This window comes from Notolepis coatsorum (genome assembly GCF_963971535.1).
Source record: "Notolepis coatsorum genome assembly, contig: SCAFFOLD_1187, whole genome shotgun sequence".
Taxonomy (NCBI): Eukaryota; Metazoa; Chordata; class Actinopteri; order Aulopiformes; family Paralepididae; genus Notolepis; species Notolepis coatsorum.
The window spans coordinates 38,037-63,670 of NW_028171155.1; the positions used below are offsets into that span (position 1 = coordinate 38,037).

Genomic DNA, 25,634 nt, shown 5'->3' on the forward strand with positions numbered 1-25,634 from the left:
AAAACATCCCCTAATGAGTGTATGCCTTGCTCTTCCCATATAGGGAATCGCGATATAATTTTTGGCCATATCGCCTAGCCCTAGATTTAGCCTGGTATGGGCCTGGAAATCCGATACTAGTATTGGTCCCATTGCGTCCCTAATGGAAAAACTGATTTCAAGCAGTACAGGAAACCCAAGGACCATATTATGGGCGCACTGCAAAACGTAAGGTTATGTATATAACCAAGTTCTGTGAATGCTAGTGACGCTCAGCGTCATATTGCATATATCTCGCTTCAGCGTATATACACTGAATAATTTCAAAATGTACCTTTACATACCAACATCCGTCTGACCACACCCCCATCTGCTGCCTATATAAGCAGGGGTGGGGCCACACACTCATCTCCTTCCCAAAAAATGTCACCACAATGAAAAATCAAGGGCCGCAGTGGCACCTAGACGCTGAGCGTCACTAGCATTCACAGAACTTGGTTATATACATAACCTTACGTTCTGTTTCATGCTAGCTTCCGCTCAGCGTCATATTGCATAACAGGAGCTGAGCGGGAGCTAGAAGCTCGACAAATGTACCCCGCTGAGGCCCCCCACCACCATCAGACCGGAGAGGACCGAGCCCCCCGACCCTCCCTAATGGAGGGATACCCTCCCTATTGGAAGACGGGAGGAGACGGATCCGACCGTGCGAAGAGAAACTCAAGCAACTCAACGCACAGGGTGAGCAGACCGTGGCTTGACCCCACGACTACGCACACGCACAACCCGCATGCCACCAGGGAACGAATGGAAGGAACAAACCTTGTTACTGCCCCCAAAATCACGGGGCCAAGAGCAAACTCAACCCCGTGGCAAGGCCGTAGCGGCGGAGCGCGAAGGAAGACCCAGACCCACTGAAGGGACTGGATCCCCTGGAAAAAGGGGGCCCGGAGAGGTCAATGACGCCAAGCATCAAGACCTCACCAGGCGGTCACTTAGTGACACCGCCCCGCACATCGCCAGCGTATTCGGACAGGGCCCCTCCAAGAGCGGGCCATCCCCCCCACAAGTACGCCGCCTGGCACACTGACCCTGCAACACAGGCAGTCAGCATGGCCGTAACTTGAAGCACTCAAAAGGCTAACCATAACGGAAGCAGGCAGCGCACCGGGGAGACGACCCCAAAGGGGTCGATCCCTTAAACCAGGCAGCAGGCTTTAGACCCGAGCCTGGAGCACTGCGGACGAGACAGGCGCCAAAGGGGTTAACTGAAAACAGCACCCCGGCGGAAGGGGCGTATGCTGGCATTGTTGCGCACCATGACAAAGCCTCCACCAAAAACCCCCACCCAGAGGGGTCGAGGCAGAGAAGGCTGACACGATTGGCAGACGTCATGAACGTGCAGGGGCACACTCAACCGGGTAACCCGGGAGTTGACACTGCGCCAACACACCAGGAAATGAACCACCCTCTTGGTACCACATGCGGTGGTTGTTCCTATAACCCCTCAAGAAAAAACTCCAAAATACACTGGCTATACCGCAGTACAAGTGTTTCAGTTTTCAAAAAGGGTTATTCCAGGCCTACGGGTCGACGAAACATAACTTCGGACCGGGCCCGGCGGCTCGGGAAGCACACAGGGCTACCAGAGGAGGTCCAAAAGACCACCCCAACAGCCCCCTCTTCGCCATGCGTGAGAGAGGAGCGAAAATAATGGAGAACCAGCCCCTTTATGATAGTGCCAGGTACAACCTGTACCCAACAAAGGGTCTCCATAACACCCAACCCTGTGACACCCGGGCCGACCCGGCATTTTTCCCCCCGAAAAAAGCACAAGTCCCTCAGGGTACCAGAACAGCAGATCTGCGTCCCCGGCGGACAACGGGTTAACTGACCTGGACCAGCGTGACCAGAACCAGTCCCGTGCCCTGACCACGCCGACATCCCCACTCCAAGAGAGGGGGTAAGTACGCGTGTCGATCTAAAACATGAAAAGAGGGCGCCACCCAGACGGTCCCATTCGTACCGCGCTCAGTGGCCCACCCCAAGGGCGTGAGACCCCTCTACCTATGTTCTGATCTATTCCGTTAACATCCCCCAGATATGAATGAGAATTAGTCGAGACAACCCTAGTAAACTGGCACTCGGAAGAGACAAACTCCATCCCAGTTGCTCTATAAAAACGCCGTTTTAATAACGAGCAACCAAGGCGCACCAGCCTCATGCGTGATTCCTATCAGAAACACCCAGAGCCAGCACTATGTACGTGTACGTGTCGAGACCCAAACACATCAATGGATAGTCTAACAAGACACCAGACATTGTTCCTCCAAGTCGCCTGGGAGAACGACAAGGAGCCGTCGTGCTTCATGTTCTTTCCTCTTTTTATTTAAAAAAGAAAGAAACACAGACTGACATGAATCCCACGTGACGCGGCTGAGACGGGAATCCCCAGAGAGACTTCCCACGCGAGCTGTATAGATTGAAAAGAAATATTGCAACATTGAGCTATGTAACACTTGGGTTAGGGCTCTCTGAGGAGGAGGCACTAAACCAATACACACTCAATAATCGAATTGAATCGAATACACACACAATAGAGCAGAACTCCTTTTTGAAGTTCTACTCACCTTGACAATCTGAGGAGGAGGCTCTGAAACTCTGAGGAGGCTCCCTCACTGGGAAGGAGAGTCCGAACTCACAGAAGGCACTTCTCCCTGAGGAGGAGCTTCGTGAGGAGGAGCTCTGACAACTCCCTGAAACAGATCCATAACATGGACCTGAACAACCCACGGAAGTCTTACCAATAGAGACTCGCTCAGTGACGTACTCTATGGCGGGGGAATTTCCACAGTGCACACGCCCAATCTTTCAGGGCGTGGGACCAGGAAACTCCCCCCCCCCCCCCCCCCTTACCCTGTAACGTGCCGAACAGCAACGTGACAGGAACCCTGAAAGACAGGTGGTTTTAACCCCTGACCAATCAGAAAAGGGAAGGAAAGGTTTACCAGTTCACCCCTTTACGACCCCTCACCCCTGATACGATGTAATGACAAAGTAGAGCCATGACCCAGTCATAGCCTGCTACATGAAGCATTAACAGCTTCACATAGCTCATGTGCTAACCTGCTATCTGAGTTTTACCAAGGAAAAAAACACAGAACAGAGAGGGCCCCTTTAAGAGCCCCGGTCCAGACTTACACATGTGCTTCTGTGGACCAAACCTAACCCAGTTGTAGATCACAACGACACACACAACCCTTCATCACAACAAAAAATGGCAAAAGTACACTCTTACTACAGAGGAACGCCGTTTTTCATAACGAGAGAAGACACAAGTCCTCGATTATGTAATGGCCACAGACCTTGCTAAGCACACATGATAAGTGACCAAACAACCTTTTCTTTAGGAAAAAATTGTTTCTAGGCATGTTATAGTCACAGTAACATTTCAACAGTGTAGCATTAAGCTAACAGCCGTCCGACTGATAGCAACAAGCTAATGTTTACTAGCCTAGTGAACACAACGAGCTAGCGCCGCAGCTAACACAGTAGGCCACAAACTAGCACGCCAGCTAAGCAGCTATCACCTGAACTGTACACAACGACATAATAAGCCACACTTCAGACAGGCCACCGCCTGAGTCCCTCCCCATCCTAAGAGGGAAGAGAAAAAGAAATGTCAACACAGTTTTCAACAGTGATTTACCAGACATACAGCGGAGCCGGCACAAATCCCATCCGGGCTGCAGCCGACTTGAGCATGGATCTTCCGATAACGAAGATCCATGCCCACATTTCCTCGTTAGGGTGTCCTTCCACATTCATGTGAAAGATGGGGCCTGCACGGGACAGAGAAGCATCCGCTCGTCCAGAGAATCCCGGGTTTTAACCAGGTCTCGGTCGCGGCCCACTAGGTTGACCATCATGGGCGTCAGACCAAGATCCTCCGTCCGCCGCTTAAGAAGCCGAACAGAGGACCCCAGTCCGGGGTCGGCTTTCGTAAAATTGTCAGCTAACCCCCATAGCGTTTAACAGACAACTAGCGCTCGCAAGCAAAACAGTACTCACCCAACCCGGAAGCAACCCAGTTTCTCACAACAGCCGGTGCCTCCCACAGTCCAGCTGTATGACCGGAGGGTCAATACCCATCCAGCCGCAGCAAGGAGGACTGCAGTTGGGGAGTATATCAGCGGCGCGAGCCCCTAATACGAAAAAGCCGGTGGAGGTCAGAATGATCATCATCTTCCAGACACTCCAGTGACGAAGACAATATCGCCGTATTTTCTCGAAAATAGTGAGAGAGAAAATAAAGATATAATGTCAACATATCTCCTTGTCTTCTGTTTTCCTTTCCTCAGACTAAATATTTTTCTCCACGTCAAGTGGGGTATATAACAGGCACTTCCTTGTGGTGAAATTTGAGAAGGAGATGATTGTGTGGCCCCACCCCTGCTTATATAGGCAGCAGATGGGGGTGTGGTCAGACGGATGTTGGTATGTAAAGGTACATTTTGAAATTATTCAGTGTATATACGCTGAAGCGAGATATATGCAATATGACGCTGAGCGGAAGCTAGCATGAAACAGAACTGCAAAAAAGCCTCCTTTACGATCCATGTAGACGTTCCTCACTTGACCTTGTTGTGCGTCCTCAGCTGATGGAGCACTTTGTCAACCTGCAACAAAACACAGGAGTTGATCAATAATTCACAATGACGTTAAACCCTTTAACCTTTCACTACCACACTACAGACGGTTAACCTTTCACTACCACACTACAGATGGTTAACCTTTCACTACCACACTACAGAAGGTTAACCTTTCACCACCACACTACAGACGGTTAACCTTTCACTACCACACTACAGAAGGTTAACCTTTCACTACCACTCTACAGAAGTTTTTTGTCATGTGGCAGTGCAAGGGTTAACCTTCTGTATTGTCGCAGACTCGCAGTGAAAGGGTTTGGTAGTGTGGTAGTGAAAGGGTTAAACGTGATGTTGGATAAAGAAAAGAAGGCCCACATTACAAAGTCAAACGCAAACCACATTGTTTCCAATTTACGTCTCGTGTCGGGAGCGCATCACTAAATCATTTTCAACAACCTATAGGTTGTTAGGGTAAAGGTAGAATATGTAAGGTCGTCAAACAGCGATCTCTAGGGCAAAAGTGTTCCTCTTGGTATTACAATTTGGTTTAAATGTTTTAGTTTCGGTCTGATGTGTGGGTTGGAGTTGAGTGTGCATAGGGGGGTGTAGTCTGACGTCAGTTTGGGTCACCCGCGAGGTCCACCCGTTTAGGGATTTATCATTGGGAAAATGGATTATCGGCTATTGTAACAATTCTGCCTCATGAACATTGGAAAGCTTTCCATTTCTGCACAAAATGAGTTACCTTCTATCACTAACATTATTGTTTAAGCATTTTTGGTTGAAATACAATTTGGCGATTCTTTTTTTACGATTAATTGCGAATATTTTCATGTTGAGCTATAGATTGTGGATGAATACGCACAGAAAGGTACACCATGCAAATGTTCATGCTTTATTTGTTTTAAACGAGAAATGGGCAATGGGGAAATACATTCCAATTTTGCGAGGTGGACCGGCCAGAAACAGCAATGACGTAACCACTACACCTCCCTATTGGGGGAGGGGTTACTATTGCAGAGGTCACACACCTCAGGTCCTGCCAAGAGATCTGGAGAAACTCACAGTATTTTGCCTCGGAGGGGTTGCTGTTTGACAGCGTTACAGATTCTACCATTAACTGCCTCATCATGGCGGCCACTCACGGTGATGAACCAATAAGAACGCGGCCCGTAGCGAGCGAGAGACCTGGAGCTCATCCGACTGGCCGGTGCGATGACATGGAGGTGCAGGTGGGCGACGGATGAGAAGGGGGGCAGGTGGAACCCCAACCTGCAGAGACAAGTTTCAAGTTTCTTTATTAGTTTGTCATACAAAAATACAGAATACTTTTATATGAAATGCTTTTTCCTGTTTTGCTCCAGAGAGTGTGCTTGATAAAAAATAGATAAAGTAGAAAATAGAAAAAGTAGAAAATAGAAAGTCAAAAGTACGTAAACAAGTGTAAACAAAAGTGTTCAATATACATATATACAATACAGAGTAGGAAACACATTTTTAACTGAGTTACAATACAATATACAGTACAATGCAGAAATGGGGTGAGGTACAACTTAGGGTAAGGTGCAATGAGGTATGAGTTGTAGTGCAAATCTCTTATAAATAAATATAAAGTGTGTTAAAGTGTCTAAAGTGGGTAAAGTGGGTGCTACAGTGAGTTGTTTATTTAAAGTGAGTGTGTACGTGTGGATGTGTGTGCTGTGAGTGTATTTGATGGTTTGTTACATATAGTGTTATTGTCGTTGAGCATCCTGATGGCCTGGGGATAGAAGCTGATTGTATGGGACTGATTGTAGTAGATGTGACATGAAGCTGATGTCGGTACAATCTGGCTAACAGGCAAAGGGACAGATGAGCCACGATCGGGGGTCAAACGCACACAGATATGTCCTTTTTGTTTAACACCGAATCTCTCCGTGGCGCATGTCTGAGTGGCTCAGGGGGTAGAGCAGTGGTCTGCTAATCCGGAGGTTCCCGGTTCAATTCCCGTTCTTCCCGGGTAGCGTGTCGAAGTGTCCTTGAGCAAGACACTTAACCCCTAATTGCTCGTGATGAGCTGAGCAGTTCTGTATCGTTAGTGGCTTAGCTTGGCATCACTACTGCACTATCTCGCGTACGTGCACGCGTACTGAATAAACCACAAATGTACCTCTAATACCAGTATTAGTCTGACCACACCCCTCATCAGCTTACCTTCATAAGCAGGTGTGTGGTCACCTGCTCTCCTCCTTCTCGCTTTCACCACAAGGAAGAGGTGCCTCGGTAGATCCCCACACTTGACACCATGATGGAAGAAATTGGATTAGGAACAGCTTTGGGAAACAAGGATACGTTGACATCATATCTTTATTTTCTCTCTCACAATTTTTCGAGAAAATACGGCGATATTGTCTTCGTACTGGAGTGTCTGGAAGATGATGATCATTCTAAAAACCCTCCACCGGTTTTCGTATTGGGAGCACGCCGCTGCATGCTTCTCAACTGCAGTTCCTTGCTGTGTTTGTTGGGGTGAAACCTGTCAGGCCACAGCTGAACTGTCGGACATGCCGCTGTTGTGAGAAGCGGTGCGTTCCAGGTTGGGTGAGTAGTGTTTGCTGGCGGGCTCCACTTGTCTGTTAGTGCTATGGGGGCTACTTGACAAAGTTTATGGAAACCGGCCCCAGGCTAGGGTCCTTTGTTTAGCCACCTAGGCGACAGAAGACCTTGGTCTGAAGGCCATTATAGTTTAACTATAGTGGGCCGCGACCATTGACACTGGTGATCCCTGTGTGTTCTGGACGAGTGGATTCTCTCTGTCACCGTGTTAAGACCCCATCTTTCATATCCAAATGAGAGTATTCCTTCACGAGGGGATATGTGCATGTAATGTGCGATAGCGGCAGATTCATGTTCAAAGTCAGCTATACAGGCCAGTTGGTACTGTGCTGATTCCGCCGGACGTGGTAATGTCACCGTTGTGAAGCGGTGTTGACGTCTTGTTTTCTCTTTTCTCTTAAAAAGTGTGGAGAGGTTCAGAACGGCGGCCTGTCTGGGTGAGTGTTATGTCATTGTTTACATGTTCATAGCTTACGGTTAGCCGGTCAGTGGCCTGGCGCGGGGTAGCTTAGCTTCTCGCGCGCCGCCGGGAGCTCGCTTCTGATCGCGTGCGTCGTTAGATCGGCGTCTCGCGAGCGGAAGCAATAGCACCCGAACGGTTGGAGCAGCCGTTAGCTTGATGCTATTCTGTTGAACGTGCTTTGATTTTAACATGTTTTACACTCTTGACCACGACGTCATCCTTGACAGGGGATGTTCGTCGACCCTGCCCTGAACCTGGACGGGGATTGCGTCAACAAAGAGGACTGTAGCGACTGGTTGGAGCGGCGACGCTGCCCGGATCGAACAACACAGGACGGCTGTGTTCTACGGTGTCTTGTGACTGCACTTCGCTGATCTGCGTTCCGGGTAGGTACGGGGTTGGCCAGACCTCATAACACGTCTTCTGGTTTTACTTTGCTAAATGTATTGTGAATAACGGTGTTTTTTCCCAAAACGTGTGTTGTTGCAATGCATTTGGGATACGTTGCGGGTTATGTGTGAGCTGTTTTTGTCACTGGCAGTTAGCTTCTCCGTGCAGATCGTGATGTATTGATCTGGTTGTTGTGTGAGAAACATCATGGTGTTTATGTGTACCGTGTACTCACTACTAAGGCAACTAACCTATGAAGCTATGCTTGGTGACAAGTGAGTAAAAGAATGTTCTTTCTCAGACTGTGATGACAATGAACAGTGAGTTCACACATTAACAGGTTTTCCTGTTTTAACTGGCCGTATTGAGGGTAAAATAGGAGGATTGTGTTTTCCCCCCCGGTTCCCTGGGGACTTTATCACCTCCTATCAGACATGTTGTGCATTAATTGTGTCTTTTGTGTGGTAGGGATACGATGTAACTCTTAGCTTGATTGCTGAGGTTGTGCTAAATCTGCTGGAGAAACTTATTTCCTAAAGGGAAATTGGTTTGGTTGCTGTCATGTGTGCTTAGCAAGGCCTGTGGTCGATACTAATCAAGAATGATGTATTCTCTCATTGTGGAAAAAACGGCGTTCCTCTGTTGAGTGTTTTTGCCATTTTTTGTAGGTGATGATGGGTTGTGTGTGTCATGTGACCTACAACTGGGTTGTACTGGCCACAGAAGCACATGTGTATGTTGGACCGGGGTTCTTAGAGCCCTCTCTATTCTGTGTTTTTCCTTAGTAAAAATCAGATAGCAGGTTAGCTCATGCGCTGTGTGGAGCTGTGAAACGCTTCATAGAGCTGACTATGACTGTGTCATATTCTCTTTTTGTCGTTACGTCGTATCATGGGTGTGGGGTCGTAAAGGGGTGAACTGGTAACCTTTCCTCTCCCCATTGTTCTGTCGGTCAGGGGTACACCCCCTGTCCTTCAAGGTTCCCGTCACGTGGCGGTTCGGCACGTTACGGGGGGGGGGGGGGGGGGGGGGAGGGAGTTCCTGGTCCCACGGCCTGGTATATTGGGCGTGTGCACCGCAGGAATTCCCCCGCCATAGAGTACGTCACCGTGCGCGTCTCTGTTGGTAGGACTTCCGTGTGCTGTTCAGGTCCATGTGATGGATCTGTTTTCAGGGGGGGTGGTCAGGGCTCCTCCTCACCAAGCGCCTATTCAGGCCTTCTGTGAGTTCGGACTCCTTCTTCCATGTGAGGAAGCCTCCATCAGAGTACAGAGCCTTCCTCCTCAGATTGTCAAAGTGAGTGGACCCTCTAGAAGGGTCCTTTTCTATTGTATGTATATTCGATTCAATTCGTTTATTGAGTGTGTATGGGTTCAGTGCCTCTTCCCCGGAGGCCCTAAACCCAGTTTTTTACATGGCTCAAGGTGCAATATATTCTTTTCAATCTGTACAGCTCGTGTGGGAAGTCTCTCTGGGGATCCCCGTCTCTTTCCTATGGGAGGGTGGTGGGATGTAAAAATGTGAACATTTTTTACCCCGGCTGTGTAGACTGGGATACATACTGTTGATGCTTCCTTCTTTCTATTCCAGAAGTGTTGGAGTTAGGGAGTGTCACACCCCTCTTGTCGTTCCCCTGGGCGCCTTGGGGATTCAATGACGGGTCTAAATAGCCTGTTCATTGATGGGGGTGTGTCCCGACGCACGTATAGTGCTAGCTCGCTGTAAACAGGCGATTGACTGGCACGCCTTGGTTGCTTGTGGTTGAAACAGCGTTTTTATAAAGCAACTGAGATGGGGGTTTTTCCTCTTCCGACGACCACATCCCATGACCTGGGTGGGTTGTCGACGGATTCTCGTTCATGTCTGGGGGATGATGACGGGATGGATCTGAACATATGTAGTGGGGTCTCACGCCCTTGGGGTGGGCCACCAGGCGCGGTTCGTCCGAACGTCTGGGTGGCGCCTTCTTTTCATGTTAAGATCAACACGCATATCTGCCCTTCTCCTGGAGTAGGCATGTCGGCGTGGTTAGGGCACGGGACTGGTTCTGGTCACGCTGGTCCAGATCAGTTGAACCCGTTGTCCGCCGGGGATGCAGATCTGCTGTTCTGGTACCCTGAGGGACTTGGGCTTTTTTCAGGGGGAAAAATGCCAGGTCGGTCTGGGTGTCACAGGGTTAAGCGCTATGGAGACCCTGGTTGGGTATGTTTTTACTCAGCACTGTCGTCATGGCTTACAGCCATGCCATTCTGTACGCGCTCGATCTCGTCGGATCTCGGCCGCTACACAGGTTGGTCCTGGTTAGTACTTGGTTGGGAGACCGCCGGGGAATACCAGGTACGGTGTGCTTAGGGGCTGGTTCTCCATTATTTTTCGCTCCTCTCTCACGCATGGCGAAGAGGGGCCTGTGGGGGTGGTTTTTTGACCTCCTCTGGTGACCCTGTGCTTCCCGTACCGCCAGGCCCGGTCCGAAGTGATGTTTGCGACCCGTAGGCCTGGGTTAACCCTTTTTGGAAACTGAAACACTTGTACTGCGGTATAGCCGGTGTATACCCGCAGGTGTGTTTTGGAGTTTTTTCTTGAGGGGTTATAGGAACAACCACCGCATTGGGTAACACCGAGGTGGTTGATTCCCTGGTGTGTTGGAGCAGTGTCAACTCCCGGGTTCACCGTTTGAGGGTGCCCCTGCACGTTCATGACGTCTGCCAATCGTGTCAGCCTTCTCTGCCTCGACCCCTCTGGGTGGGGGTTGTTAAATGGAGGCTTGGTCATGCAACACCGCCAGCTTACGCTCCTTCCGCCGGGGCGGCTGTGTTCAGCTGTCCCCTCTGGCGCCTGTCTCGTCCGCAGTCTCCAGGCTAGGGTTAACAGCCTGTTGCCTGGTTTTTCCCCGGTGCGCTGCCTGCTTCCGTTGGTTAACCTTTTTTGTGTGCTTACGGCCATGCTGACTGCCTGTTCTGCGGGGTCAGTGTGCCAGGCGGTGTACTATTGGGGGGACGGGGCCCGCTCGGCTTACGGCCATACCGACCTGGGCACGCCCGATCTCGTCCGATCTCGGAAGCTGGGCGGGTTCTGGCCTGGTTGGTTCCGCCTGGGAATACCAGGTGCGGTAACTGAGGGGCCTTTGTCCGAATACGCTGGCGATGTGGGGGGCGGGGCACTACGTGCCCACCTGGTGGGGTCTTGATGCTGGCATCATGGACTTCTCCGGGCCCCCATTCTAGGGAGTCCAGTCCTTTTGGTGGGTCTGGGTCTTCCTTCGTGCTCCGCTGCTACGGCCTTGCCACGGGGTTGGGTTTGCCCTTGACCCCGTGATTCTGGGGGCAGTAACGAGGTTGTTCCTCCGTTCGTTCCCGGGTGGCATGCGGGTTGTGCGTGTGTGTAGTCGTGGGGTCAAGCCACGGTCTGCTCACCCTGTGCGTTGAGTTGCTTGAGTGCCTCTTCGCACGGTCGGGTCCGTCGCCCTCCCGTGACGTCCCTAATAGGGGGGCTACCCTCCATTAGGGGGGGTCGGGGGGGCTCGGCCCTCCCTGTTCTGATGGTTTTGGGGGGCTGTCAGCGGGGTGTATTTGTCAGCCAAGTGGCTCCGCTTGGCCTCCCTTGTGCAGTAGTGATGCCAAGCTAAGCCACTAACGATACAGAACGTTAGGTTATGACTATAACCAAGTTCTGTTAGTTAGGGGCGATGCTTGGCATCAGACGACCGCTGCAGCCCTTGTCCTCACCTTGTGGTGAAAGCTTGGGAAGGAGGAGAGCAGGTGACCACACACCTGCTTATGAAGGTAAGCTGATGAGGGGTGTGGTCAGACTAATACTGGTATTAGAGGTACATTTGTGGTTTATTCAGTACGCGTGCACGTACGCGAGATAGTGCAGTAGTGATGCCAAGCATCGCCCCTAACTAACAGAACTTGGTTATAGTCATAACCTAACGTTAATCTTCTGTAGTGTGGTAGTGACAGGGTTAAAAGATGGTACAGGATGAGGGACCTGACTGCCTAGAAGCCCCGAGCCATGCTGACACTTTCAGAAGGTGTAGTGACTGCCATCAACGAGAAATGCTATCAAAAGGCTAAGTAGGCTCTTGATTGTGACGCGTTTGGGCAGAGGTTCTCAAACTTTTTTATACCACAACCCCACTTTATTTAGGATTTCTTTTGGCGACCCCACACTTAATATATCGCATAATTTCAACGTGGAATTAAGGAATATCAAAATAAAAGCACACATTGTTGAAATTGTTCATGCATATTTATTAGAAACTGTAATTAGTTACAGCACTATGTTATCAATACACATTTATAAAACTAGGCATATTTTGCCAAAATATGTTGCCAGATTATAATTTTTTTTAACATGCCAATGCTGTAACTGTCGCCTTGCACTGTTTGTATTTCATGTTTTTTGTATAGACTACAGATGGAAATTAGCTTCTGCTAAATCTGGTGCAAACATGTTTTCATGTGACAATGATTCATGTACACATTGTCTATACATTTAAAAATAATAATAATAATTAAAAAAATAATCGTTTTTGAGAACCTCTGCGTTAGGGTAATAGTAAACAAAAATAGACTTGCTTGCAATTGTTATACTGAAATAATCAAATGAAAATGAAATGATACCTAAATATACATGTTGGTTCCTACAGAAGGCATGTTTGGGCTACAGTGGTTATTGGAACGGTTTCATATCACCCTACTCATCCGTGACAACCTTTTATTATAATTTCTTTTGGTCAGAATTCAAACAAACTGTTAATTAGATGTTACCCACTGCAGGGTTAACTCACATCCTGCAGGGGAAGATACATTAGATTATATTCAAATGTATTATCATTATACAGTACAAGAAGTACAGTACAACCAAAATAAGTTTGGAAGAGTGTAAATGTAACAGTAAAGTACAATAGTAATGTACAATGTACAGGTGATTAAACTGGGTATAAAATATATAAATGAGTACTAGTGAGTAATAGTGCTAATCAGATGTATGTACAGAGTTGTATTATTAATATTGTGATTAGGGATTCACCAGGCCATAGAGCCCCACAGCAGAGAGCTGGGAGAAACAGGCAGCATGGCAATCAGCAGCCACAGCTGGTGAATCACTCACACCAGGAACTGATCAGGCCTCGTCAATACAGCTGGTGAATCCATAGATATATATAGAACACTAGATAGCTTAAGGCGGAGTCACCAGCGTCACTGAACCGCCGCCATCTTGGGAGGGTCAGCCTTGAGTGAGAGTGAGTGAGCTGCACAGACAAAAATACTCATAACTCGCTGAAATATTGACGGATTTACAAACGGGTTGGTTTGCTATAAACATCAAAGATGTAGTTATGATACTGCATACTTATAAAAAAAATTAAAGATGTTTTTGTTTACAAACCGCTTGAATCATAGCCACGTTAATAATGCTTGTAATAAACCAAACCGTTTGTAAATCCGTCAATATTTCAGCGAGTTATGAGTATTTTTGTCTGTGCAGCTCACTCACTCTCACTCAAGGCTGACCCTCCCAAGATGGCGGCGGTTCAGTGACGTCACTCTCCATTGGCCGGCAGCGCGGGCAAGCTATCTAGTGTTCTATATATATCTATGGGTGAATCACCCACACCAGGAACTGATCAGGCCTCGTCAGCAGCCACACAAAAGGAGGCTTCTGACAGCACATGGGCAGGTTAGTCTGACTCACCTCAGACCAGAGCTCGCACCTTTGTTCTTTTGCCCTAGAGACGGAGAAGACTGGCCGGCCGCACCACCAAGCGTGACGACCGCTGGGACACCACGCCTCTTCTCCCCCCCCCCCCCCCCCCCCCCAGACTTCTTTGGAATTCACCACGGGCCAGGCAACCACCCTTATCACTCTTCTCCCTCCCTTTGGATTCCAATAAATATGGGGTCTGTGTTGTGTGTTGCCCCTAACTGTGTATCCCCAGCACCACAATATATACAGTGATACCGGTATAAAGACAGTACTGGCCAGCAGCGTAACTAGTAAAGAGTAGGTAAGGGATATAGATAGTATAGTACCTACAGATATGTAAATGTATTTATAATAACACAAGATACTTGTGCCCTACTGATAAGGATAAGCACTCAATGAAGTCGAAGTCCAATCCCAAACATCTAAGCTACTCATAGTGGTCAAATAAAGGCCATATATTATATATTTATCTGAATATACCTGCTTATTACATGGCGTTTTAACATTCGCCGAAATGCTTGATTGTGATTGGTCAATAGCGCTCGTCAGAGGTCCGTTATTACTCGATAACGGACCTCTGCCGAGTAATAATGACCGCTGTGCGCAGCTGTAGCAATCAAGCCCACTGACACACACTGCATCAGTGCAGCCAATCAGACACACCTGCCGGCTGCTGGCGAAGCTGCCGGCGATGACAGCGGAGCGACAGAACAGAACTGCGTCTGCATTTGATCTCGTCTTGTCGATGGTGTAAAATGAATTAGGTATATTGTTAGTAAGTTAGCCATGTAATAAGCGGGATAATGTATAGCTATACTCGGTCATTGTCGCAAAATAATTGACCTTCTGTGAGGGTCCACCTGTCCCTGGACCTTTCTCCCCTTTCCATCCTCCTCAACAGCCCCCACCCTTGCACAGATTTTCCACTACTCCTCAACAGCCCCCACCCTTGCACAGACTTTCCACTACTCCTCAACAGCCCCCACCTTTGCATAGACTTTTCCCAGCCCCTGGATCTTTGTTGTCACTACTCCTCCTTCACTTGCACTGGTGGATATTTAATGTGTACATGTCTCTCTGTGCCCTTCCCCTGCTACATTGTCTCTTGTTCCCTTGTTAATTGTTATTTATTAGTTCCTTGTATGGTTCCCTGTTTAATTCCCCAGTGTGTTTGGTCTTGTGTTTTCCTGTAGCCCTGTGTGTTAGTTCTGCCTTTCCCTCATGTGCGTCTCGTTTTACTAATTGCCCTGCTGTCTCTCTAGTGTTAATTGTTTCCCCTATATCTGGTGTGTGTTCCCTACTCTTGTTGTCGGTTCATTGTTTCGGTTCCATGCTTGATATCCACGTTCTTGTTCATGTGCTGTTCTCCTGTGTTCATAGTAAGTTTCCCAGTGTCAATTGTTTGTTCCACAATTTTTTGTTTTCGCGTAAAGTTCGTCTTGTTTGTTAGGGTTTTATTTTGTAGTCAGTTGTTGTGAATTTGTGTTGTGCTTTTGGACTTGCTCTCTTTATGAGATTATTCTTTGTTTTGTATTTTGCCCTCTGCCAGTCTTAAACTGAGCTATTCCATTGTTTTGTTTTACTGCTGCCTTTGGATTATTTTTGTTACACTTCACCCCTGGCTCGAAGTGTTCAAATTAAAGGAGCAGTGCTCACTTTGACAATTTACATCTACCTCTCCCTCGTCTCTGTTTGCGCTTGGGTCCTCTGCCAACACAATCCCTAACACCTTCACTACGTTTAAAGAACACCTCGGCGAGGCGCCTCGGTGTTCTAAACTCCGTGTCGGTCAATTATTTTGCGACAATGACCTCGTAGCTATACATTATCCCTTACATATAACCCCTCATATACTTACTTGTACATCTGCACATAACCCTTAGCTCTGTATGATAGCATGTACTATAATGCTGTATACAAGGAGCTGATCGTGGATTATAGGAGAGGACAGCAGGAGACACACACACCACTGATGATTAACGGGGCTACCGTGGACAGGGTGAGCAGCTTCAAGTACCTGGGGGTCCACATCTCAGAGGATCTGACATGGTCAATACACATAGACACAGTAGTAAAGAAAGCGAAGCAGCGCCTCTTCCACCTGAGACAGTTAAGGAAGTTCAGAGTATCGGGGAAGATACTCCAGTCCTTCTACTCAGGAGCTGTAGAGAGCATCTTGACCGGAAACATCACTGCCTGGTATGGGAACAGCACGGCACAGGACAAGAAGGCCCTACAGAGAGTGGTCCGCTCAGCCGAGGGTACCACGGGTATTGCGCTACCTCCCCTGCAGGCTCTATACAACAAGAGGTGCAAATTCAGAGCCTGCAGGATAATGAAAGACCCCCACCACCCCAATAACAGCCTGTTCCAGCTGCTGAGGTCAGGCAGACGCCTGCGAACCCCAGCTACTAGGACGGAGAGGCTTAGGCTAAGCTTCTTCCCCCAGGCCATCAGAGCCTTGAACAATGAACATTGAGAGACACAGAAACTGAACTATCCACACACAAGCACACACAAGCACATACACGACACGCACGCTGAGCACGCTCACACACTAGCAGCCACTTTAACACTCATGCCGCACACACGCACACTTATGGCCAGAGGAAAGGCCACTTTAAATTAGTATAACATCAGGAACAGTGTATTGCACTACTAAAGCTACCTAGCATGTCCTATATGCTCTGTAAATACTATGTACAGATACCGAGATGGCACACCATGTACCTGTTTATTGCACTGTTGTTTTTATTGGATTCTATTATATGTTGTACCACTGTATTTTTATTGGATTCTATTATATGTTGTACCACTGTATTGCACATCGTCGCGGGCAAGACCAGCCGCATTTCATTGTATACCTGTATGCCGTGACAATTAAAACTCTTGACTTGACTTGACTTGACTTGACTTGACTATATACACAACATATACTGTATATATTTATTCACACCGCATACACCCAAGGGGATCAATAAAGAAATATCTTATCTTATCTTATCTTATACCCATCCTCACCTGTCTGAACTTACCTGCACATAGTCCCCTACTATACTGTATCTATATACAGATATCCTATATCCACACATCCTACTCTTTTTAGTTAGTAGTAGTCATACTGGCTCCATTTATAAAATATAACTCTGTACATACTGTGCATGTGATTAGCACTACACTCAGTAGTACTAATTTGTATATTTTGTACCCAGTTTAACCACCTGTACATTGTATATTGCTGTTACACTTTACTGCTACATTTGCACTCTGGTTGGATGCCAAACTTCTTTTCGTTGTACTGTACTTGTGCTGTATAATGACAATACATTTTAATCTAATCTAATCTTATTGGAAAGTTACCACCTTACATCACAATGACGCCGGTCATATAGACCATAAAAGGCAATGGCTACTCTTCACCTCCATAAATAGACTGAAAAGGTGTGAGTCAGTCACTCTCAAAGGAGAATACACTCACCTGACGTCATCCAGGTCAGAGACTTTGTTCCTCTCCAAGACACTCCTTCCCATCGTCTCCATCCGCTCCACTGTCAAAGAGCAGATCAATACTGTATATCAACACTGTCAAAGAGCAGATCAATATATAAACACTGTCAAAGAGCAGATCAATATATCAACACTGTCCAGTTTATACAACCTTTCAGACAAACACAACCTAATTTAAACAGAGGTCAGCGTTGAAGTTATCTTTTCCTCTCATTTTGTTTCATTGTGTAAGCTACTGACATTTCCATCATAGTTTAAAGACAAAAAGTTGAATCTCAATGATTAATTTGCCTACATAATGACTATTTATAACACAGTAGTCCTAATGCTCAGTATAATCTTGTTCTGATTTGATGTTTTATAGTCTTATGTATAAGGTGTAGAATAAACAATAACATAATACAAATTAATAAACACTGGTCACTATTCACTAATCTGTTAGTGTAGAAAGGACAACCTGCAAAAGTTCACCTACCTAGAGGTATATGTTCCTGTTGGAGCATTTTGCAATTCCCGACGTGCATCCTTGGAACAACCAGATAATGGTGGGCAGCGCCAGGTTTAGAGTCGCGAAAACAAACCAATTCATTATCCTGTGTAAAACACGCACGCACGCACAAGTCACACACACACACACACACACACACACACAAATACAAGGTAATGTATCACACATCTCAGACGGGATTTTCAATCCCTGAAATGTAAAAAAAAGAAAGAAAAAAAAAACATAACATAGCCTACTTACACTCAACACCAATGCCGTGTCAGTCTGTTTGCTGGCTATGCCACAGAATAAACAATCTTCGTTCTCACTTGACTGAGAGAGAGACATATCTTGTGAAACTCTTCAGTCTGGTGCCGAGCGCACACACAGACCACTGCAACACTTTCGGTACTTTGAGCTCACGGGAGAGAGCAGGGGGCAGGGTAGCCGTAGCTACAACCACTACATAGGAATAGCCTACTAATGGAGTTGAAGTCCATAAGCCCCTTCTCCACTTTTAAACCAGCTATAAAGAGGTGGATCATCATAAGTAACTGTACTGTAAGAAAAAAAGCTGCAAGAAAACGGTAAATATCTGGCATCAATGGTTGCCAAATTCCTTCCTGTCAAATTACAGTAAAATCAAATACATTTACAGATTACAACCTTTATGTAATGGTTAATATTTTGATAAAAGGTAATTTACTGTATTTTTATGGCATTTACACTTAAAGTAGAAAAAAGTCATTTGTGGTGAACAAAAAAGATGCTAGACTGAGGAAAATGTAAACAAACAATCATCGGTTAGCTTATGATACATTTGCTGATAAATTAACTGTTAACACATTTGTTTAAACCGTAGCGCAAGCCCAACTAGGTGTCTTGCATTATTTGTTGACTTAATGACTGGTAATTAATTGTAGCCAGCACATTAACTTGAGATGATAAAAGCATGTCGATATCTGTCTGTCAGCTACATTAAATCAGTAGTAGCCTACTGGCTTCAGTGTAAATGCTTGTTTATACTCATTGTTTTACCATTTAATTAAGTTTAAATAATTTTCATAATTAAACTGTTTACCGCCCGTCCGGCTTCGACATGTGTGGTCGCATTTTACGCAGCTCCCGGCTAAACCAATGCAACAAAACAACAACAAGGTTTTTTGCGCATTTTCTACTATCCCTCCTGTGGATTATGGACTTGTACCTGAATTCACCACTTAAACAACTCCAGACAGAAGTGGAAAGTAGCGAAAGCGGGAAAAACAGTCCCATTGTGACTTCTATTTGTTAACGGGCTCGGAGAGGAAACATCCAGCCTTTGGAACCGCGGCGATTCACACAGTACTCACAGCGAATCCGGATCGCAAGAAGTTACCCCGACAGGCAAGTTTGATAGAAAATCAATGATTCTATTATATTTGCTCCTGTCGGGAGACATCCACCAGAACCCGGGTCCAGTCATGACTAGGAAACAAACACGACAGTTAGGACTGTTGACCCAGGAAGCATCGGCTAGCATAGCTAGCACTACAGGACAACTGATGCCAACACAGAAAGCGGCGGCGAACGACACAATCAACGGCAACACTCCTCCACTATCACCTCTACAAAAGAACCCACGAGAGGCCACAGCGAGAAGGAATGAACCGGGGTTCACAATCGTGGCGCCCAGCATGTTGCGGGACTCAAACAACGAGGCATCGCCCGTTGGCCGGCGAGCTAACATGGCTAAAAACACTGGACAAAGGACCCCATCCCCCCCTCCCCACCTACCGCCACCCGGTCAACTAGATACCACAGAACGGAACACAGACTGTATCGGCAAATCCCAAACGTCGTCAGCCGCGATCAGAACGGGGTAGAACTTTTCAGACGCACCTTTTCTAGCTCACAATTAATTCAGTTGAGTCATAGATTACGTTCAGATGTTATTTATTGTGATCCCATCGATCTCCAAGCATAGGATGCACAATACTAAAACGAAAGCGAGCGAACAAACTACAAAACAAACTGCGAATATTAACTGTGGTTGCTGCGTGTGTGTGGTCGAAAAACTGTATGATTGCCCCGTCTATACCAAATCAAAACTGCCCTTGTTCCACCTTAACACAAACAGCCTGAGACCCAAACTGGCTGTTTTGTTTTTTGTTTTATCCGCTCTGTTCTTAAATGAGCAGCCCTGCAGCTATCTCATAAATCACAACCACCCCGTGTGAATGAATGAATGAATGAATGAATGAATGAATGAATGAATGAATGAAAACTTTATTTAACAGATTGCATAATGGGTACAATACAGTACGGCTCAATACACACAATTGTTAAGGGGATGCAGACCAGAGAAAGACGTTTGTCTTGTTTACATCAGGGTCCCCCATTTTCAATTCATATTGACATTTATGACATACACAACATACATGACATTTATGGCATAGGGACATACAGGTATTTAGTACTGATACATTTGTGACATAAACAGTATTCAAATATACAGTACTGTTACCCATAGATCCTGACAGAGTATATACATATGATGGGGAGGGGACTGTACATTAGGAGGGGGTGGGTGGGTGGGAGAGAAATATACATATGGTGGGGTGGAGACTGTACATTTGGAGGGGGTGGGTGGGTGGGAGAGAAATATACATACGGCGGGGAGAGAATATATACATGCGGTGGGGAGGAGACTGTCTATTAGGAGGGGGTGGGGGGTTTGGACATTTACGGTGGCCAGTTTCGAATTGCAGCCTCCCGTAGGTGCTCTTTAACACTTTCAGTGCCACCAGGTGGCGCACGACTTAGTGCTTGAATGCCACCATCGGCGCCAATGTTAATGTGAATATCGCCTAATCTATGTTTTAAATTATGGCTATGTGTCTAATCTGCCCGTCGCTTATCGAATAATCATTTTCCAGTCAGTGCTGTCAAGGCAGATTGGTTTTTTATCGCTTCATTTCCGTTTGAGAGCATTTTGAAAAGCACCCGTTTTGAGGTAAAAAACAGCCCATTCTGTGATAATCGCCTTTTACTGGAATATTCCAGAACGTTGATATTTGTCGGCCTATTTATGAATCGTTTTCAAATAAACGCTAGATGATCAATAGTATATGTGCGCGCACGCACATTCGAGGCGCGCGCTGATAATAGCCGTTTTCATTTCCTCATGGATTCTACAGTGAAACCGTTGGAGCACATATCAGAAAAAAGCTTATCTTCATCAAAACGAGTCTGATTATCCTAACACTGATAACATAGATTCCTTACCTGACATCAGATGGTATCCAACTGGTATATTCCAATTCCTGATCACCATTAGAAAAAATCGATAAGTGTATAGATCTAACGTGTATACAGTAGAACTCATGCTTGCCGCGGCTCAGAGTCTCCAGAATGAACTCTGGTAACCCCGGCTGCATCAGTGGACTGGAAAATGTGGACTGGAATATTTTTTTTCTCCCATCCATTTTCATTGAGTCCATTCCAAAATCCCTGATGTCATCTGGGAGACGATAGGGGGCGCTTTTTTCACATCTGATCGCCGGCGGCCCTTGGGTAGGCTAGGGTAGGCTCGCGTGATGCAATATGATTTCAGATCGCTAAAAAAAAAAAAAAAAAAACAGAGAAATCTCGTGAGTGGCTTTCAACGTAACTATCGTAAACACGAGATTAGCCGTGAGTGGCAATCAAAGTACTAAAAAGTCAAAGTGAAATAAACGTTTTGTCCTCTTCATCACTCCAACTATCGTTAGGAACTACACTGTAGGTCTGACCTACAGTGACAAATCGGTATGTGCCTGGAAGGAACTTATGTTCCATATCATCAGTGATCTGGCTGGCTGGAGCTAGGACGTGAAGGTGGAGGTGATTCACTGAAGTGTAGGGAGGTCTGTGGAATCCCAACCTGTGGAAAAACATCCAAGGTTCATCAATATCTTGATTAAAAAGTAATACTTCCCACCGCTCTAGGTGGAGTATGTTATATATTTTTTTTTATTTAAATATTTGGTGAAATTCTCTTGACATCTCAACAGCTACCAATAAATAAAATGCACTAGGCCCTGTAATCAGATATGCCAAACATCTCGGGATGGCCTGAATCTTAGGCGCTGGTTACACAGGGGGTTTTTGTTTTTGTTTTGTTGCTGAATGAATACGTTTGCTGTCCCAGTTAAATAGAAATGCCGTTTTGGCAGGATAACGCGTTGCCCTACTGACGACGCTGAAATTGTGTTTCCGTTTTGGATACTCGCCAAAACTCGCCAACAACGTGTCATGTAATCTGCGCGGAGCCGTTGTTGCTCAACGCCCATGCGCAGTAGATACCGACATCTGCGTGCCCTCACCAACGTCCGGTGACGACGTTGTAGAGAACCGGAAGAGAACAGGATCCAGCCATATTTTTTCAGCACTGGATAAGTCAACATGAACGACCAAGTAGCTCAAGTGTTCGCTATGTTTATTATTGTACAATCGCTATTCAAGTTGTTGATATCACAGCACGCTGCTATAACAGCACGCGCTATAGCAAGAGATGATATAGAAAGACGTGCTAGAACAAGACGTGATATAGAAAGACGTGCTAGAACAAGTGCTAGAACAAGTGCTAGAACAAGACGTGCTATAGCAAGCCGCGCTATCAGACGCCAGTTGGAAATGTGTTCACGCACGGACTCCCAGTCGACATTCGAGGCTAAATGGCTGGTTTTGTACTCCAGCGTGACTTCAAGCAGCAGTATGACCTCGTCATCGGTCCAAGTAAACAGGTCTCTTGAAACTTTCGCCATAGCAAACAAAATATTGTGGTCGATAGCTTTGTTGTTTACTTGTGGACGTGCAAGCGCGGGTATGCGCTCTCAGGATTTGTGCGCAGGTAACTACCTCCCCGCGCATGCTCAGTGCTGAATTCGAGACGCGATCCGTTGCGGTCTGACCACGCCTCGTTCTGACAAAACGAAAGTGCTCGGGTCGCAAAACAAATGTCTAACTCGCCTGCCACTACGTTGCGCTCTGGAAAGCGAAACTGATCTTGAAAACTAAACGAAAATACCCCTGTGTGTAACCGACGCCTTAAGAAACAACAAGATGTTTTTGGCCACCTGCCGAGTGATGTTCCTGGGGTCGCTAGTTGTGTGTAAAGAGTCCCTTGTCCAGCTTTAAGTTGCATGTTGATGTTGTTGCGACTCTGGGAGCCTGGAAAGCCTTTGTGTTGTGTGTGCTGCATATAGCACACAGTGCCTGGCTTCACAAGTGACGCAGAGCCTGCTCTCATTTCAGCCGGACAAGTAAACTCACTCTTCTCTGAAGTTGCCTACACCCCACCTTTAAGATAGTCTGGGACAGTTGAAAAAGGTTAATCTAGTCTCAACTTAAAATACTATATAAACTGTTCCGTGTACAGACTAGTAAAACCTTTTTTTTATCATGACAGTTTGGGCTTTAAAAGGTCACATGTATAGAAACACTTATATTTTGGTCTCTGATGGGCCCACTAACACACAAACTGTGAAATAAGACGACCCAGTCAGATTGTTCTGGGCTGCATAGGTCAGAAAACATGTCATTCAAGAAGCCCTTCAGATGCCCCTCCCCCTCCTCCCCCTCCTACATCAAGCTCAGTAGATGTGTCTCCCCCTCCCCCTCCTACATCAAGCTCAGTAGATGCCCCCCCCCTCCTACATCAAGCTCAGTAGATGCCCCTCCCCCTCCCCCTCCTACATCAAGCTCAGTAGATGCCCCTCCCCCTCCTACATCAAGCTCAGTAGATGTGCCTCCCCCTCCTACATCAAGCTCAGTAGATGTGTCTCCCCCTCCCCCTCCTACATCAAGCTCAGTAGATGTGCCTCCCCCCTCCCCTCCTACATCAAGCTCAGTAGATGTGTCTCCCCCTCCCCCTCCTACATCAAGCTCAGTAGATGCCCCTCCCCCTCCTACATCAAGCTCAGTAGATGTGTCTCCCCCTCCCCCTCCTACATCAAGCTCAGTAGATGTGTCTCCCCCTCCCCTCCTACATCAAGCTCAGTAGATGCCCCTCCCCCTCCTACATCAAGCTCAGTAGATGTGTCTCCCCCTCCCCCTCCTACATCAAGCTCAGTAGATGTGTCTCCCCCTCCCCTCCTACATCAAGCTCAGTAGATGCCCCTCCCCCTCCTACATCAAGCTCAGTAGATGTGTCTCCCCCTCCCCCTCCTACATCAAGCTCAGTAGATGTGCCTCCCCCCCTCCCCTCCTACATCAAGCTCAGTAGATGTGTCTCCCCCTCCCCCTCCTACATCAAGCTCAGTAGATGCCCCTCCCCCTCCTACATCAAGCTCAGTAGATGTGTCTCCCCCTCCCCCTCCTACATCAAGCTCAGTAGATGTGTCTCCCCCTCCCCCTCCTACATCAAGCTCAGTAGATGTGTCTCCCCCTCCCCTCCTACATCAAGCTCAGTAGATGCCCCTCCCCCTCCTACATCAAGCTCAGTAGATATGTCTCCCCCTCCCCTCCTACATCAAGCTCAGTAGATGTGTCTCCCCCTCCCCTCCTACATCAAGCTCAGTAGATGCCCCTCCCCCTCCTACATCAAGCTCAGTAGATATGTCTCCCCCTCCCCTCCTACATCAAGCTCAGTAGATGTGTCTCCCCCTCCCCCTCCCCCTCCCCCCCTCCTACATCAAGGAGCTCAGTAGATGTGTCTCCCCCTCCCCCTCCTACATCAAGCTCAGTAGATGTGTCTCCCCCTCCCCCTCCTACATCAAGCTCAGTAGATGTGTCTCCCCCTCCCCCTCCTACATCAAGCTCAGTAGATGTGTCTCCCCCTCCCCCTCCTACATCAAGCTCAGTAGATATGTCTCCCCCTCCCCTCCTACATCAAGCTCAGTAGATATGTCTCCCCCTCCCCTCCCCCTCCTACATCAAGCTCAGTAGATGTGTCTCCCCCTCCCCCTCCTACATCAAGCTCAGTAGATATGTCTCCCCCTCCTACATCAAGCTCAGTAGATGTGTCTCCCCCTCCCCCTCCCCTCCTACATCAAGCTCAGTAGATGTGTCTCCCCCTCCCCCTCCTACATCAAGCTCAGTAGATATGTCTCCCCCCTCCTACATCAAGCTCAGTAGATGTGTCTCCCCCTCCCCCTCCCCTCCTACATCAAGCTCAGTAGATGTGTCTCCCCCTCCCCCTCCTACATCAAGCTCAGTAGATGCCCCCTCCCCCTCCTACATCAAGCTCAGTAGATGTGTCTCCCCCTCCCCTCCTACATCAAGCTCAGTAGATGTGTCTCCCCCTCCCCCTCCTACATCAAGCTCAGTAGATGTGTCTCCCCCTCCCCCTCCTACATCAAGCTCAGTAGATGTGTCTCCCCCTCCCCCCCTCCTACATCAAGCTCAGTAGATATGTCTCCCCCTCCCCCTCCTACATCAAGCTCAGTAGATGTGTCTCCCCCTCCCCCTCCTACATCAAGCTCAGTAGATGTGTCTCCCCCTCCCCTCCCCCTCCTACATCAAGCTCAGTAGATATGTCTCCCCCTCCCCCTCCTACATCAAGCTCAGTAGATGCCCCTCCCCCTCCCCCTCCTACATCAAGCTCAGTAGATGTGTCTCCCCCTCCCCTCCCCCTCCTACATCAAGCTCAGTAGATGTGCCTCCCCCTCCCCCTCCTACATCAAGCTCAGTAGATGTGTCTCCCCCTCCCCCTCCTACATCAAGCTCAGTAGATGTGTCTCCCCCTCCCCTCCCCCTCCTACATCAAGCTCAGTAGATGTGTCTCCCCCTCCCCCTCCTACATCAAGCTCAGTAGATGTGTCTCCCCCTCCCCTCCCCCTCCTACATCAAGCTCAGTAGATGTGTCTCCCCCTCCCCTCCCCCTCCT

General features: G+C 47.5%; 1 protein-coding gene across 1 annotated transcript; it reads right to left on the reverse strand.

Moving 5' to 3' along the window:
- Window positions 1–4,579: 4,579 nt before the first annotated feature.
- Window positions 4,580–18,158, reverse strand: LOC311248334 (adenosine 5'-monophosphoramidase HINT3-like). The gene is made up of 5 exons (XM_084339235.1): window positions 18,047–18,158; window positions 17,774–17,891; window positions 17,270–17,339; window positions 5,777–5,903; window positions 4,580–4,658 (listed from the first exon to the last, which is right to left on the reverse strand). The coding sequence occupies exons 1-5, from the start codon at window positions 18,131–18,133 to the stop codon at window positions 4,611–4,613; spliced, it is 450 nt and encodes a 149-aa protein (XP_084195361.1). The 5' UTR covers window positions 18,134–18,158; the 3' UTR covers window positions 4,580–4,610.
- Window positions 18,159–25,634: the final 7,476 nt, after the last annotated feature.

Coding starts and splice junctions, on each gene's coding strand:
- LOC311248334 (XM_084339235.1), bottom strand. CDS start 18,133: ATGTCTCTCTCTCAGTCAAGTGAGAACGAAGATTGTTTATTCTGTGGC. Junction 17,892..18,046: donor ACACGGCATTGGTGTTGAGT/GTAAGTAGGCTA, acceptor TGTTTTACACAG/GATAATGAATTGGTTTGTTT. Junction 5,904..17,269: donor TCTGACCTGGATGACGTCAG/GTGAGTGTATTC, acceptor TTGTCTCTGCAG/GTTGGGGTTCCACCTGCCCC.